General features: G+C 42.6%; 1 protein-coding gene across 1 annotated transcript in view; it reads left to right on the top strand.

Moving 5' to 3' along the window:
- The window catches only part of epha6 (eph receptor A6), an 832733-nt gene that overhangs the window by 757965 nt on the left and 58040 nt on the right, over positions 1–16728 (top strand). The window contains exon 11 of the mRNA XM_078559784.1: positions 2643–2828. Coding sequence (XP_078415910.1) covers positions 2643–2828 — 186 coding nt within the window. The remainder of the gene's footprint in view (positions 1–2642; positions 2829–16728) is intronic.

Genomic DNA, 16728 nt, shown 5'->3' with positions numbered 1-16728 from the left:
GTGCTTCCAACATAATCACTTATAGCAACCAGATTGGTGAGTTAAGTTCCTGTGAAAAACAAACAATTCATCCAAAGAAACGTTTTTCTTTAAGCAAATGTTCTTTTGTTAATAGATAACAGTTCAGTTTGTGATTAAACAAATGGTTGTAACAACATATAGTCAGTGGGGGTTCCTTGTGAGACTATTTTCTAAGATATCATGTAGAGCTCATTAATCGCAAGTAAAAATACTCAATACACATTTCAACTCTGAAAACAGCCTGAAGGCAACAAAGTTATTTCTGGAGTTTTCTTGTAAAATTGTAAATGTTTATTTTCAATTTTCTTTCATAGCAAATACTTTGGAGGTCTTGTGGTGCAGTGGACAGTGTCCCTGCTTCTGAGCCAGAAGCTCTAGGTTCAAATCCTGTTCCAGGACTTGATGGCCAAGGAAGGTGTGTTTGTAATGTGGCCAAACAGGTTGAGTAGCAACCTTTAAATCATTCCAACATATGCTAATGTAGTAGGGTGGGGTGAGGCGAGGCGGGGTAAGAGTGGGAGAGATTCCTGGTCAGCCATGTGATGGAAAGAAATTGAAGCCTCTAGCATCACTATCCATAGCACCAGGCTACACTGTGCATGTATAAGTGTATGTTGCCACAGCAACTCGGACTCCTTGGTGGGCCAGTTGGCTGGCTGGTTGGTATGGATTAGATTGGTGCCAACAACATGGGGCTCGATCCTCCTTCTGGCTGGGGTGGATTCAGGACCTGTTTTCTTGCCCTACCTGTGGTGGAAATCATGGTGATGTAGGTCAGACACACCTTCAGAGAACTGACGAAGAAGAAGCAAATACATATTACACAAATATTGACAGCTTTCAGAACTAAAGTTAAAATTATTGGCCTGAGAGTGACTGAGAAAGTATTATTCAATTGTTAGCATTTCAGATCATTTCTGTGACTCCCAAGAGGATGGTATACCTTAGCTCTGGATTTGTTTCAGTTTGCACTTGAACTTGCCATTGTTTTAAAGGAAAACCAGTCTAGTAAATTTCAAACTGCTACTATGATATTTGTCCTGTTCTGGTGCCTGACCTTATTCTGCACAGTTACCAACATTGCATTGATCAGTGGACGGCAGCAAAAACTATTTTCTCACACAATGCTTTCCCAGCCTGTCACGCTGAACATTTCAGTTTGAGAAATATCAGAAAATAGATCTTAGAATGTGATTTAATCTTTATGTGGACATACTTAACTGTACTTTTGCACATATAATTCTGAAGATAAGTCATGCTCCTTTGCAGTTCATTCCCATTCTTTTCATTATTTTATTTTGTTTCAATCTTTCTTGAGAACGGAACATTTTTCAGAATTGTCAAGGTAAAGGCTGGAGGTGCTGGAGAATTTTTTTTCATTTTGTACAGTCGTTGACAATACTAAACATCCCTATTTGAAAGCGGGGTGCAGGTGCTGAATCAAGCTCCTTCTCCTGTAACAACGTACTATTTCCTCAGCTTTGTAAGGACACCACATACAGAATAGAGGTCAATTTTTTCAATTGTTACACCACCTGTTTTCGTGGCCTTAAGTAGTGAGTTCCAAATTAGTGCCATATTCAATGTTAACGGTCCATGTTCATCAAGAGCCCGGTTAAAACTCCCCAATGCATGTTGTATAAAATCATCCGCAAGGGGAGATATTTGACATTGGGTGGAATCGTCCAAGATTTGCACTAAGTGCAATAGTGGGCGGGAAAAAGGACGTTTTACGTTTGGCGGCTTTTCACGCCGTATCGTCCCAATCCTGCCTCATTAATCATGCAATCCCAGGAAATGTGGCATTTTGATGGCGAGGGGGCCCCGCCACGCTGTCATCTTGCCACTTCATCAGGCTGCGCACCACATTTAAGGTGCAGCCATGTGCACACCTCTCAGTGCTTCCAGCCCAGGACTGCTATAAATGGCCCTGATGATCCAGCATGGGGGGAATGATTCCGGCGAGCTGGGCTTACAATGATGTGCACATGTATTACAATAAGGTTCCCGATGTCGAGTGGTGGAAAACACGGCCCGCCATTGACAGGCAGAGCAGACAATTGCAACCTGGTTTCACAACGTCGTGAAACCAATTTTTGGCCTTCTTGCCACATTGTCTGCTCTCGCCTCCAAACACGACCGACGCCAGCGAGCAGGGAAAATTCTGCCAATTGTGTTAACTCACTCCACCATCCAGTACTTTAATTGATATAGGGTAAGTTTTTCAGTTTTCCACTACCCGCTAAGGCTCTGCATTGGGACTGAGCAATCAGAAATCAGTCCACAAGATCCAGCCATGAGGCTCGTACCAGATTGTTTTGTGCCTGTACGCTAATCTAATTTTGACTTCAACTCTTTAAGTGGCCTGGGTTTGAAGGTCTAAAGAAGACTGCTCCTTGATTGATGAATTTGACCACTCATGGAACAGCTCTATCACACCAATCAGACAGACTTTACCTGTTTCACAGGCCTTAAAACTTTAAACAGCTAAGTTTTCATTTTCATGTTTTAAATATAATGATTAAAATTAAATAGCCATATTGGATCACTTAGACTGGATTACTTTGCACTTTATCGAAGTAGCTTCCTGAGTCACTTGTTCCAATGATCTGTGTTTTTAGGGGAATTTGGAGAGGTCTGCAGTGGCCGGCTAAAGACACCTGGAAAAAGAGAGATTCCTGTGGCTATTAAGACCCTAAAAGGAGGTTACATGGACAGACAACGAAGGGATTTCCTCAGGGAAGCAAGCATTATGGGCCAATTTGACCACCCGAACATCGTTCGTTTGGAGGGAGTCGTAACAAAAAGTATTATACCTTTCTTATGTTTATGTGTGTTTCTCCAAACTTCAGCAGTTTGAAATATGACAGGATAATGATATATAACCATGAAAAACTATTGGGCATAGTGTACAGTTATTATTGGGATAACAGTATTATTGCACCAGAAACTTAATCATCTTATCCCAAAAAATAGTAGTCATGGCTGGGGAACGGGGCCGTTGGCGCAGAGCGTGGGGAAACAAGATATTGGTCAGTGGGTTGTGGAGATTGCAAGGGTTGTGGAGTCACCAATAAGTTTTTTTGGTCTGGTGGGAAAACACTGCTGATACTCCTCAAGGCCCACAAGCAATGCAGCACTTTATGGGTCCGGTGCTTCTCTCCTTTTACCTACTGGATTTCCTGAGGCCTGGGAAACCCGGCCAACATGAATTATAAATAAAACACTTGTAAAACTGTAAGCATTCAACCTCCTTAAAAGATCTTACTAACCTGCCTCCTGAGACCAGATTGACTGCCTGCCCCTGAGCATCACCGCCCACCTCCCCAGGCCAGCCTACATTAAAACCAGAATTTGGCAAGTTGTAGTCAGGTTTAAAATGTATTAAATTGTAACTTATCACTTGACACAAACAAACCATTTTAAGGGGTTAAAATTACCCCTAAATTTACATTTGAAAATATTCCCCACATTCAAAATGGTGGTCTGAATCTTAAGTCAGAATTCATGGCCAGTTTTTTACTCTTCCCCCACCAGCAGGTTTTTAAGTAGGGGTGGGGAGGGGGGCGTGGAGTGTGAAATTAAAGGAATGGGATTCCCTCCAGGTTCCCACCCACCCCAACCATGCAGTGATTTTAAGCTGGGGCGAGCAAAGCCTCGGACAGGAAACCTACCCTTACCCCAATTGAGGCCCTTAAATGGCCAATTATTGCCATTTAAGTGGCCTCAATTTTTAGGCTGGCGGGAGGATTAACCTGGCATGGGGGAAACCCGAAAATCAACAGGCCTAGGTCTTGGGCGGAAAGTGGGTGGAGGGTGGGAGTGCCTCCAGAGAAGCTCCCTTCTGACTGGGGGATCCCCCGCTTAGGGTCTGGTGGCCTCTGGACCTCCCACACTGGCCTCTTCCTTGACACCCCGATCACCCCCCAGGCCTTCCCTACCTTCCCCACCCTAGGACGCCCTAACCTTATCTTGACCTCTGCTCCCTGCACTTAAGCTCTGACGTCTTCCTGAACTTCCTCTTCTGTCCACTGCAGCGCTGTCACTACAGGGACTAGAAACCAGTCAGTCAGGTTAACTGGCAGCTCTCTAAGACAGGATTCCTCCCAAGTGAAGGGTAGAAGGCCCACCTGCTGAGCGTCAATTGGCCAAGGGGCATTCAGATCAGCGGCGATGTCCTCCCCGCTGACCCTTCAGATGGCAGGAAGGGAGTCCCCACCAGCCAAAAAATTCAGGCCTATGTTGTTTGAGATGAAACGGAAAACATGTGTAGGTTTAATGTTACTCTATTGTACACGTTACAATATCCTATTAAGACAGAAAAAAAATCCATCATAAATTATTGTCCATCTATGGGTATATAAATCATTGTATGCCCAGTTAAAAATGTCATATTTTATATGCGGTTCATGGTATGTTCTTCAGTGTGCATGTATGCTTATGTAATATGCACACCAGTTTAAAACTGTATGAAGTTATTTTTTAGCTGATGATTTCCGCAAGGAGTTCAGTGAGTTGAAGAGTGGATGATTTGCAACAAACACAGTGGGATAGAATTTGGTTTTTGCACACATTTTTCAGGTGTAAAACAGGTGCAACACTGATCAATTTGGTAGTGGGACCCAATCTGTGAGGCGTTCGGCCAACTGTTAAATTAATAGGGCCCATTTCTTTAGGCATCATGGGAAGCTATCTAAAACAAGCATTCAGCCTCATATATTAATTCATTTGCCAGCTAATGCCTGTTGAAGAACCTTTCTGTATAATATGTTCCAGTTGAACAGGGCAGATGTCAGACCTGCTCCACTCAGGATTTTTCAGTGGCCACTGATTAAAATTAAATTCTTTTATAGATAGAGAAACCTATCTTTAGGGACTAGGTTACCAGGTGTGAGTGCTCCCCTGATTCCACCTTCAGCACAATTGTGAGAGGCATTGCCAGCTTTTGCTATTGAGGCCCAAGGTCAAGCCGGTCTCAGGGCTCTTAGTCTGGGCTAAGACCAGGTTTTACCCCAATAACACATTCCTGCGAAATTCTTTGTCCTTTATTTTGGCATCCATAGAGTAAAAATCTTTGTCAAAATATCAGACTAACCGAATCTCTTATGTGGATTAGTGGTATTGCACAGCACTATTTCAACCAACCAGAGCAGGTATTCAGATGATCTATCACTTAAGTATTGTTGATTCATTGTGAGTGGAGCTTGACCACAAATATATTAGCATAGAATGACTGTAGTCATTGCTGAGTAACTCAAATATTAAATAATTTCCCAGTTAAACTATAAAAGCTAACTCAACTGCTCTAATGCATTGGGTTTAATTGCTGGCCAACACTTGGCCAAGTGATGCAAGGATCTGTTGCCATTACCTCTACTAAAAAGTTTCAAAACTCATGAACCCTGAAATTCCTGTCCCTTTTAAAATGACAATAAGTCAACTTGATGGAGTGAGGAGGGCCAGTTTCAATCAGGTCTTCACCCCTTTTCAGCTCGAATGCAAGAGTCTGACAGGAGTGGGAATGCCAGACATTTCTTGTACTCTCCCTTCCATCATAATATCAATGTACAAGGAAAGACTGAAGGCATGACAACATCCATGGCATATCCTGCAATTCTGCTTCCTTTCTGTCTGATGCAAAGTATGTTTGCATGGTGTAGGTATACTTACACAATGTGATCCTGACAGAACTGGGGACCGTAGTGACGATTTCTCCACTATATGGAGAATATCAGGTTCTTTCGAAGGTCTATGTTTTTCTGAAGGTGAGTTGAAATTATCAAGTGGGATCTGCCAAATCCATCATTTTTTAAGTTGCTTCTGACCTTGGCCAAAGCAACCTGACTGTGCTTAACAAAGCAGCAAGGTTGAATGCCCATTTAGAGGGGTTGGGTCGCTGTTCCCTTTATGTTAATGGCTCCAACCCTGTGATTTGGGAAAGACAGGATGCTGGGACTGGCAGAAGTCTTGTCCTGTCACACTTCTTCTGCTTCTGAGGCAGTCCCTTAAGATTGAGGATGACTTGTTTCCACTCTGGTTCAATAGATTCTGAGCTGGCTGATAAGTCAAGTGAACGATCTGCAGACTCTGCCACATGTGGGCCAGGTGGTACTTAAAGGGGTGAGTAGGTGAGTTTTATGCACTCCCTACAATGCCTTGAACTCGCCTCTGCACGTTCCCAATGATGTTTCTCAATGTGTTCAGTGCCTTCCAGAATGAGCCTTCTCCATTTTGGTTGGTCAAAAGCCAAGGTCTCCCATGAGTTGGGGGAAGGTGTTTTGCTGTGGGAACTGATCAGAAGAGGACATTAGTTTGCTGCATGTTTAGTCAAAGGCCCATTTTCTCATCTGCTTCAGCAGGGGAGTCGACAATGGCCCTAGGCCCCCAAGGATGTTTGAGGTTTTTGTCTTCAGTTTTTTTGATGTTTGATTTTAACCTCTTACACACTGTTCTGCCTTTGTTCTAAAGTCAGTATTGCTTCTTTGTCAGTACTCTATTTCTTTTCCAGATTTTGCCTTCATTTTTACTCCTGCTCGTACTTTGCCTTCAGGCCTTTACTCAGTTGTCTCTGTCACTTCTCATCAACTTTTAAATGGGTCTTATCTCTCTTTTATCATGAGTCGGGTATGCTTGACTTCTTTGGGGATGCTTTGAAGGCATCCCTAAAACATTTCCATTCCTCCTGGGAGTCTCCTTTTGCGACCAAGTTCCCAGTAGAACAATTACTTCCGGAGTCTGATGACATACAAACAACTTGTCCCACCCAGCAGAGCTGGTTTTGAGTGATTAGTGCCTCGATGCTGGGCAAGTTAGCATGGGAGAGGATGCTCCTGTTGAACTGCCTTTCTTGCCACTGGAATTTGAAGGATCTTGTGAAGGCACTACTCTAGACGGTACTTCTCCTGTGCTTTGAGATGCTAGATGTAGGTTGTCCAAGTCTCTGAAGCATATAGGGGCACAGGGACCACTGCTGCCCAGTAAACCATGACCTTAGTCTCAGGTTTGAGATCCTGGTCCTCAAATAATTTTTTCCTCAGTCAACCAAAAGCTGAGCTGGAAGCAATGATAAATTTCATAATCTATGCCTGCCTTCATCGAGTGGAGGCTCCCAAGATACGGAAAATGGTCTATGTTTTCCAGGAACTTGCCATGGATCTTAATTGACGGGGGGAAAGAGTTTTGTTGTGGGAACTGGCTGGAAGAGGACTTTAGTTTTCTTGTTGTTTAGTGAAAGGCTCATTTTCTCATCTGTTTCAGCGGGGGAGTTGATAATGACCCACTTATGGCCAAATAGGCCCCTGAGGATGTTTGAGGTTTTTGTCTTCAGTTTTTTTTATGTTTGATTTTAACCTCTTATTTACTGTTCTGCCTTTGTTCTAAAGTCAGTATTGCTTCTTTGTCAGTACCCTACTTCTTTTCCAGCTTTTCCCGTCATGTTTTCTCCTGCTCATACTTTGCCTTCAGGCCATTACTCGGTTGCATCTGACACTTCTTATCACCTTTTAAGTGGGTCTTATCTCTCCCCACTGCTCTGTTATAGCTTGAAGCTACTCCCCTGCTGTTCTACACAACAGATGTGTCAGCTAAAGCGACTACGCCCTTAAGATATCAGACTTCAGAAGACCATTGACATAATTGTGTTTACCTGCAGTTTACCATTTTGTAAGTGAGACTTTAAAATGATAAAACATTGGATGTAGGATAACATTCTGATTAATTAAGAATGATTCTTAGTGACATATGATCTGTAGTTTCTCATTTTCCCCAAGTTATTGTTATTTTTAGAATATAATTGTGAGATATTAAGATTGGACTGCACAGTGATTGGACCTGAATTTGATAGTCAAGACACACCAGGCGAGGCAAGAACCTTGTGGATCAAAGACCTGTTTTTTGTACTCAAGTCATGAGCAAAACAAGGGAACAACATTCTCCCTTCCAGATAAAAAAGGAATTGTTAGAAATGTGCCAACTCTGAACTAGAACCAACATGAGCTTTTGAGATTTTCTGAGAAGTGACATTGATATATCATGTACATCAGTCGTACATATGCATTAATCTGGTTTATTTTCTTGTCTAGTTCTGGCATTGGATGTAGTGGGTTTCTCTAGAATTACAGCGTGCCATTAAACCAAATAACGGCTGCTCGTTAATGCATGCCAAAGCAGGAGCTAATTAACACCGCAGAAAATGAATTAAACACATTAACACATCATTGAAATGTCTTTCAAAATCCTGAATTTAAGATCCAATGCCAATTGGTATCTGCCTATTTTCCCCATTTCTCTATCTTAGCCAACATTTGTAGTTGCAGTAGTTACTGTTATTTTATGGTAATGCTATGGGGCAGATTTTCTTCTGATTTGTGCTGAGATTTTGCTTATATACTAGGCACAAGCAGAGGAAACAGAGGAAGGTGGGGACCTGGATCTCCGCCACCTTTGTATTTCATTTTCATTGCCAAGTGTTTGCTGAGAGTGTAGGCCATGGAATGCTTACATCTTCAGCAGGGATAATATAATGTTAATCAGGTAGGAATGACTTCACCTCACAATCTGCCTCACTTGCTGAGTCTGTATGCGCTGGAAGCCCAAATAAGTAACACCCACAATAAGTGGACCTTAGAGCTTGTACACAGCCCTTTTCAAATCAGATATCCAAGAAGTTGACAAGCACCTGGAGGTATATTTTTTGATAAGAGGATCAGTGAGATGAGCAATGGAACTGTTTTCAGATAACAGCCAGAAGGTCCAAAGCCAGCAGCCATTATCCCTGCTGTTAACCTCTCAGGCCTGCAGTTTTCTTCCCATCCAGCCCATTTTGGGTGTAAACTATTCCAATGCCTGTGCCTGTGCTGGGTGAGAACTGGAGCCATTAAAAATAAGGGGGTCTCCCATTTAATACAGAGATGACGAGAATTTTTTTCTCTCAGAGAGTTGTGAATCTGTGGAACTCTCTTCCCCGGAGAACGATAGAGGTGGGGTCATTGAATATTTTTAAGGCAGAGGTAGATAAATTCTTGACTAATAAGGGAATCAAAGGCTATTGAGGGTAGGCAGGAAAGTGGCACTGAGGCCACAATCAGATCAACCATGATCTTATTGAATGCCGAGCAGGTTCAAGGAGCCAAATTGGCCTACTCCAGCTCCTAATTTGTATGTTCATATGTAAAACCCACAAATCAGGTGGATTCAGCCCCTGTTAGACAGAGGGCACTTTGGGTGTCCTCTGCCCATTTTGCATTCAGGTTGGGTAGAGGGAATGGAAATTGGCTTGCGTGATCATTCCCATAATGGTGAAATCTTGATTGGTGTTTGATTACTTAAAGAGTTAAGACATATTTGGTCGACTGATGCACCAATTTTTGATAGTATTCTGCACATTCAATTAATCACTGGTGAATAATTCCAAATGAATTTTTGTTTGCAGTGATGTCTTATTATTAACAAAATTATAAATGTCAGCAGAGGATTCAGGCAATTACAATGTTTTAAAATGTGCATTGCATGGCAATTCACTTTCTGCCTCCTCCCCACAACAAAAACACAGCTAATTATTCTGTGTTTAATACTGTCAGCTGCTGCTGTTCAGATTCTTTTCAACAATTTCAAGAGCTGCTAATGTAATCTCTCCTGTTTTTCCTCTTTGCACACGCTTCAAGTGCAACACTTGTGAATCGAGTTGTTTCAACATGGGGCCTATTAGGGCCAAAGAAAGTGACATATGCCTAGAGGTGTAGGGCAAGGGTAGAATCACAGAATAGTTACAGCACAGAAGGAGGCCATTTGGCCTGTTATTTCTGTGCTGGATCTCTGAAGGAACAATTACCCTAATGCCAGTCCCCTGCCTTTTAGCTGTAGCCCTACAAATTTTTCCTTTCCAGATAATGGGCGAAATTTTACGGCAGTGGGATTTTACGTTCCTGCCGAAGCCAATGAGGTTTAGAATGTCTCGTTTTACAGCTCCGTCCCCACCGAAACGGGGCCGTAAAATTCTGCCCAATAATCCAATTCTCTTTCGAATGCCTGAATTGACACTGTCTCCACTACACCCTCAGGCAGTGCAATGTGGATCCTAACCATCTGCTGCGTGAAAAAGTTTTTCCTCATGTCTCCATTGCTTCTTTTGCCGATTACTTGAAATCTGTGCTCTTTGGTTCTCAATCCTTTCACTAATAGGAACAGTTTCTCCCTATCCAAGATGTCCAGGACCCTTATGATTTTAAATACCTCTATAAAATCCCCTCTTAACCTTCTCTTCTTCAAGAAGAACAGACCCAACTTCTCCAATCCTACTACGTAATTGAAGTTCTTCATCCCTGGAACTATTCTCGTGAATCCTTTCTGCACCCTCTTTAATGCCTTCACATCCTTCCTAAAGCGTGGTGCCCAGATCTGGACACAATACTCCAGTTGAGGCTGAACCAATGTTTTATACAGGTTTAACATACCTTCCTTGCTTTTGTCTCTGTTGATAAAGTCCAGGATGCCATATACTCTCTCAACCTGTCCTACCACCTTCAATGATTTATGTACATTTACACCCAGATCCCTCTGCTCCCGCACCCCTTTAGAATTGTACCCTTTAGTTTATATTGTTCCTCTGTGTTATTCCTACCAAATTGAATCACTTCACATTTCTCTGCATTAAATTTCATCTGCCATTTGTCCACCCATTCCACCAACCTGCTTATGCCCTTATGAAGTTCTACACTGTCCTTCTCATGTTTCCCAATACTTTCAAGTTTTGTATCATCTGCAAATATTGAAATTGTGCCCTGAACACCAAGTTTTAGGTCATTAATATATATATATCAGGAAGAACAGGCACCCTAAAACCGATCCCTGGGGAATTCCACTATAAACCTTCCTCCAGTCTGAAAACAACCATTTACCACTACTGTTTGTTTCCTATCACTCAGCCAACTTCATATCCATATTGCTACTGTCCCTTTTATTCCATGAGCTCTAACAGTGCTCACAATGCTGTTGTGTGGCACTTTATCAAATGCCCTTTAGAAGTCCATATACACTACATCAAGAACATTACCCTCATCAACCCATTCTGTTACCTCACTAAATAATTCTAGCAAGTTTGTTGAACATGATTTTCCTTTCACAAATCTATGCTGGCTTTATTGCACTTGCCCAAGTTACTATTAATTTTGTCCCAAATTATTGTTTCTAAAAGCTTCCCCATCACCGAGGTTAAGTTGACTGGCCTCTAATTGCTGGGCTTATCGCTCCACCCTTTCTTGAACTAAGGTATAACATTTACATTATAGGGATCTGAAGATCAGTAGATCAAAGACCCAATTTATGGACTGTCAGTTTGAGCCTAGGGAAGAGGATCAGAGTAGAGGTGTAAAGATTATGAGTGAAGACTTGGAGAAATTGAATAGATTCTAGTACCTGGGGTCAGTGGTGGCAGAAGATGATAGTATAGATATAAAAATTAGGCAACAGATTAGCTCTGGTTGGAGTAATTGGAAGAAGTGTAGTTGAGCGTTATGTGATAGGAAAGTATCACTGAAACCGAAAGGAAGAATCTACAAGACAATTGTGAGACCGGTATTGGTGCAGAAAGTTGGGCAACATCAAGAAGAGAGGAACAACGGCTGGATCCTAATGAGATGTGAATGATAAAATGGATGTGTGGAGTAATATGAGAGGATAAAATCAGAAACCAGGAATCTGGGGTTCTGTGAAGATTGTGGGAGCATCGAAGAAAGTAGTAAAAAGAGATGGAAATGGTATGGTTATCTGCTACAGAGACAGAGAAGAAATGTACTGGGGCAACAATGTGACTACCAGACAGAAGAAGAAGGCCTAAAACCAGATAGAAAGATGCAGTGGTGAGAGACTTAAATACAGTGGGATCAGACGATGAATGGGTGACTGACAGAAGGAGATGGAGAAGGGTGATCAACCAGCACTGTGGCGACCCCCCGGTAAAATGGGAGAAGCTGAAAGAAGAAGAGGTGTAACATTTGCAATTCTGCAGTCCTCTAGAACTACCCCTGAGTCCAAAAAATATTGAAAAATTATGACCAGTGCCTCAGCAATTTTCCCTCTCACTTCCTTCAGTATTCTTGGATGGATCTCATCTGGTCCTGATGCCTCATCAACTTTACGAACAGACCAATACTACTTCCTTATCAATTTTAAACACTTCACATATCTGAAATATCCCCTCTGTCAGCAAGACCTGTGCAGCATCTTCTTCCTTGGTAAAGACAGAAACTAAACATTCATCGAATACCACAGCCATGCCTCCGCTTCCATGCATAAATCCACTTTTTGATCCCTAATCAACCCCACTCCTCCCCTTACTATTTAAATGCCTGTAGAAGACTTGAACTCTCTTTTATGTTAGTTTCTTCTTATACTCTGTCTTCTCTTATTTGCTTTCTCATTTCCTCTCTGAATCTTCTATATTCGGCCTGGTTCTCAACTGTGTTACATACCTGACATCTTTCTGCTTCATCTTGATCTCTTTCAACATCCAGGGAGCTCTGGATTTGTTTGCTCTACCTTTCCCCTTCATGGGAATATACCTTGACTGTATTTGAACTATCTCTTCTTTAATGGCAGCCTATGGTTCAGCTGTAGTTTTGCCTACTAATCTTTCAATCCAATTTATCTTGGCCAGATCCATTCTTACCCCATTGAATTTGGCTTTCCCTCTGTTAATTGTTCCTACTCTGGATGTTTCCTTGTTGATCACTGTCACCAAAATGTTCCCCTCCTGACACTTGATTCACTTGGCCCATCTCATTCCCAAGAACCAAGTCAAGCAGTGCCTCCTATTTCATTGGACTGGAAACATACTGCAGTAGAAAATTATCCTGAACATGCTGTATGATCTCTTGCTCCTCTATGCCCTTTACACTACCACTATCCCAGTCAATATTTGGATAATTAAAGTCCCTCATTTAAACTACACTACAGGCTGGATTTTATGCTCCCCACTGGTGGGTTTGAATGTGGGGAGTCTCATAGCCTTCTTGCTGCTTCTCCACCCACCCCAACCTCTATGATATTTTAGGAAAGGCAGTGGAGGCATTGTGTAGGTGTTGAAGGCAATGGAGACATCGGGCCTTCTGAGGCCTTCATGTGTCCAACTAATGGCCACTTAAGAGCCTCAACCCACTTTTACGCTATTTTATCCTTGTCAAGCAGAGGCCCATGCTTTGTGGTAAGCCCAACAGCCTTAGCTGCACAGGCTGGTGTTGGGAAAGGGGGGTCCTACTTTACAGGTCCCCTGTGCCCATCAAATGCCCCTCCCCAAGATCACACTTCCCCCTTAACCTTCCCCCACCCTCTCAAATGCGACCCCCCCCCTCACTGCCATTGCTCAGGCCTGCCAGTCTGACACCAGCAAAATCCACCCCACTTTGGTATACTGCTCCAGATGATCTCCACTAGAGAGTACCTGTAGTCCCAGCAATAGCCACTGTTCCTGTCTGATGCTGCTGGGACCACAGAGCTGCTAGTCATTTGATTGGGTGGCAGCTCCCTGATGCGGGGCTTCCTGTCCCCAAGTGGTGGAAATCCTGCCGCCTGCCTCTTAATGGCCAGTTGGCCATTTAATGACAGTGGGGCAACTGTTCTTCCCCTTGGGAAGCTCCCTGCGCACTTTTTGGCTGTGAGCTTGGTGGGAGGAGTACGGGGGCACAGGGACCACAGCACCCAGTAAAATTTGGCTCCTTAATTCTTGCACCTCTCTATAATTTCCTTGCACATTTGTTCCTCTACATCTTCCCCACTAGTTGGTGGCCTATAGACTACATTAACCAATGTCATTACACCTTTTTCATTCCTTAGCTCTAGCCAAATATATTCTGTCCTTGACCCCCGCTGGGACATCTCTCTCCCAGCACTGCAATGTTCTCCTTAATCAATACCGTCACCCCTCCTCATTTCCTTCCTTTCCTATCTTTCCTGAACACCTTGTATCCAGGAATATTTAATACCCAGTCCTGCCCTTCTTTGAGCTAGATCTCTGTTATCACCACAGCATCATATTTCTACACGGTTGTCTGCATCTGCTACTCACCAACCTTACTTACCACACTCCATGCATTCACATACGCACTGTAACCCTAATTTAGACCTAATTTAGAATAGTTAATGAGCACTTTGTATTGATGTTTACTAAGGAAAAGGATGCTGACAAAATATCGGTAAAAGTGGAGATGGTAAATGTACTGGATGGGGTGACAAATTGATACGCAGAATGTACTGAAAAGACTGGCTATGATTAGATAAGCAACCTGATCCAGGGAGCTTGCATCCCAGATTGCTAAAGGAAGTAGAGGTGGTAATAACAGAAGGGCTTACCATATCCTCCAAACTTCTCTAGATATGGGGAGGTGCCAGACGATTGGAAGTAGCAAATGTGATACCCTTATTCAAGAAAGGGTGGAAGGACATTCCTGGTATCTATAGGCTGGTCAGTTTAACATCAGTGCTGGATAAGGTTTTCGAAACAATAATGAGGGAAAACATAACAGAAACTTTGAGAGGTTTGAGTTACTTAAACAACACTAGCACAGATTTATAAAAGGCACATGGTGTTTGATGGATCCAGTGGAATTTTTTGATAAAGTAACAGAGAAGGTTGATGAAGCAAATGCAGTGGATGTTATCTAAATAGATTTTAAGAACACATTTGACAAAGTACCACGTGAAAAGCTAGTTAACAAAATTGAGGCTCATGGTTTAGAAAACCTAGTATCAGCATGGGGATAAAGCAATGACTTAAGGACAGAAAACAGCAAATCATGGTGAATGTTTATTTTCAGACTCAAGGATGGTGTTCTCCAAGGGTCAGTGCTAGAATCACTATTTTTCTGCTATATATAAATTATTTGGATCCTGGAATACAGAGTAAAACTTCAAAATTTGTCAATAAGATCAAACATCATTGAGGATGACATCAACCAAATGCAATAAGGCATACATAGGCAAGCAAAATGGGAAGACAAGTGGCAGATGGAATTTACTACAGAGAATTGGGAGGTGATGCATTTTGGCAGAATGGATAGGGAGTGGCAACATAGTCTTAATAGCACAGTTCTAAAGGGTATGCAGGGACAGAGGGTCCTGCAAGTTCATGTGCATAGTTCTTTGAAGGTGGTAGGACTGAGAGTATAGTTAGCAAAGCATTTGGAATCTTAGGCTTCCTAAATAGAGGTATTAAGTACAAAAGCAGGGAAGTAATGCTGAACCTTCATAATGCTCTGGCTAGGCTATAACTAGAATATTGCAGGAGCAAAATATTACAGATGCTGGAAATCTGAAATGAAAACAGAAAATGTTGGAAATACTCAGGAGGTCAGGTATCATCTGTGGAGAGAGAAACATAATTAACGTTTCAGAACGGTGACCTTTCATTAGAATAACGTGAGATGTTAACGCCACAGATGCTGCCTGATATGCTGAGTAGTTCCAGCATTTTTTGTTTACTAGAGTATTGCATCCAGTTCTGGTCACCACAGTTTAGGAAGGATGTGAGGGTCCTTGAGAGGGTGCAGAGGAGATCTAACAGAATAGGGCCTGGAATGAAGGAATTTAGTTACAAGGATAGTTTGGAGAAACTGGGCTCGTGTTCCTTGGAGTAAAAGAGGTTGAAGAGAGATTGGATAGAGTTATACAAGTGTATGACATGTTTACATAACGTTGATAAAGAAAAGCTGTTCCTATTGGCTGATCTTACAAGGACGAGGAGACACAGAATTAAAGTTATGGGCAAGAGATACATTAGAGGATGTGGAAGAATGTTTTTATTGCAGTGAATAGTAATGGCCTGGAGCTCACTGCCTACAAGGGTGGTGGAAGCAGGGATGATCAATAATTTCAAATTTCAAATGGAAATTAGATAGGTACTTGAGGAAAATAAAATCAGGGTTAGAGAAGGGACTCTCGCTACAGATAGCCTCATGGACTCAATGGGCTAAATGGCCTCCTTTTCCCTCATAACTTTAACTCTATAACATCTCAATGCGATGTACAGGAAAACATCTTCAACTTATTGGATGCAATTGGCAACACAACACTTTGACACAATATGGCACTGGCAGGGTACTATTGATCTTAGCTGACATTTAATAAGGTGTAATACTTGTTTTGATCAACACATAGGTTTATTTGAAAATAGCTAAAGCATAATCAAGCAATTTTCCAAATTAACCAGGGCAGAATCATCCCAGATATGCACTAAGTGAGGTGGCGGGAGAAAGGACCCTTTACCCTCCGGCCACAATGGCGGGTTTTCATACCACATCGTCCCATTCTGCCTCATTAATTATGCAGCCACACAAAACATGCTGTCTCGTTGGCAGGTGGCCTCTGAATCGCCCTCCATGCCATTACCATGATGTTTCCTCACTCCGGATGCTATATCTAAACTGCAGCCGCGCACACAGTCCTCAATGCTTGCAGCCCAGGGCTGCTCCAGTGAAGACATGGCCCTGAAAGCCAAGAAGAGTTCACTGAGCAGTCACTATAATGCCTTGTGGAGGCCCGCTGTGGTGTCCTCAACCCCTGCTCTGGCCGCAGGAGGTCCAGCAATGTCACCACTCCTGCTTGGGAGGCGATGGCAGCGGTGGTCAGTACTAATGCGGCACAGAAGAGGTTGGCCATCCAATGCAGAAAGAGGATGAATGATCACATCTGTGCCGCCAGGGTAAGGCAACCATCTCA

Source organism: Cetorhinus maximus, chromosome 16 (assembly GCF_964194155.1).
Source record: "Cetorhinus maximus chromosome 16, sCetMax3.hap1.1, whole genome shotgun sequence".
NCBI classification, from domain to species: Eukaryota; Metazoa; Chordata; class Chondrichthyes; order Lamniformes; family Cetorhinidae; genus Cetorhinus; species Cetorhinus maximus.
The sequence above is the reverse complement of the archived record's forward strand: the minus strand, read 5'-3'. Positions and strand labels throughout refer to the sequence as shown.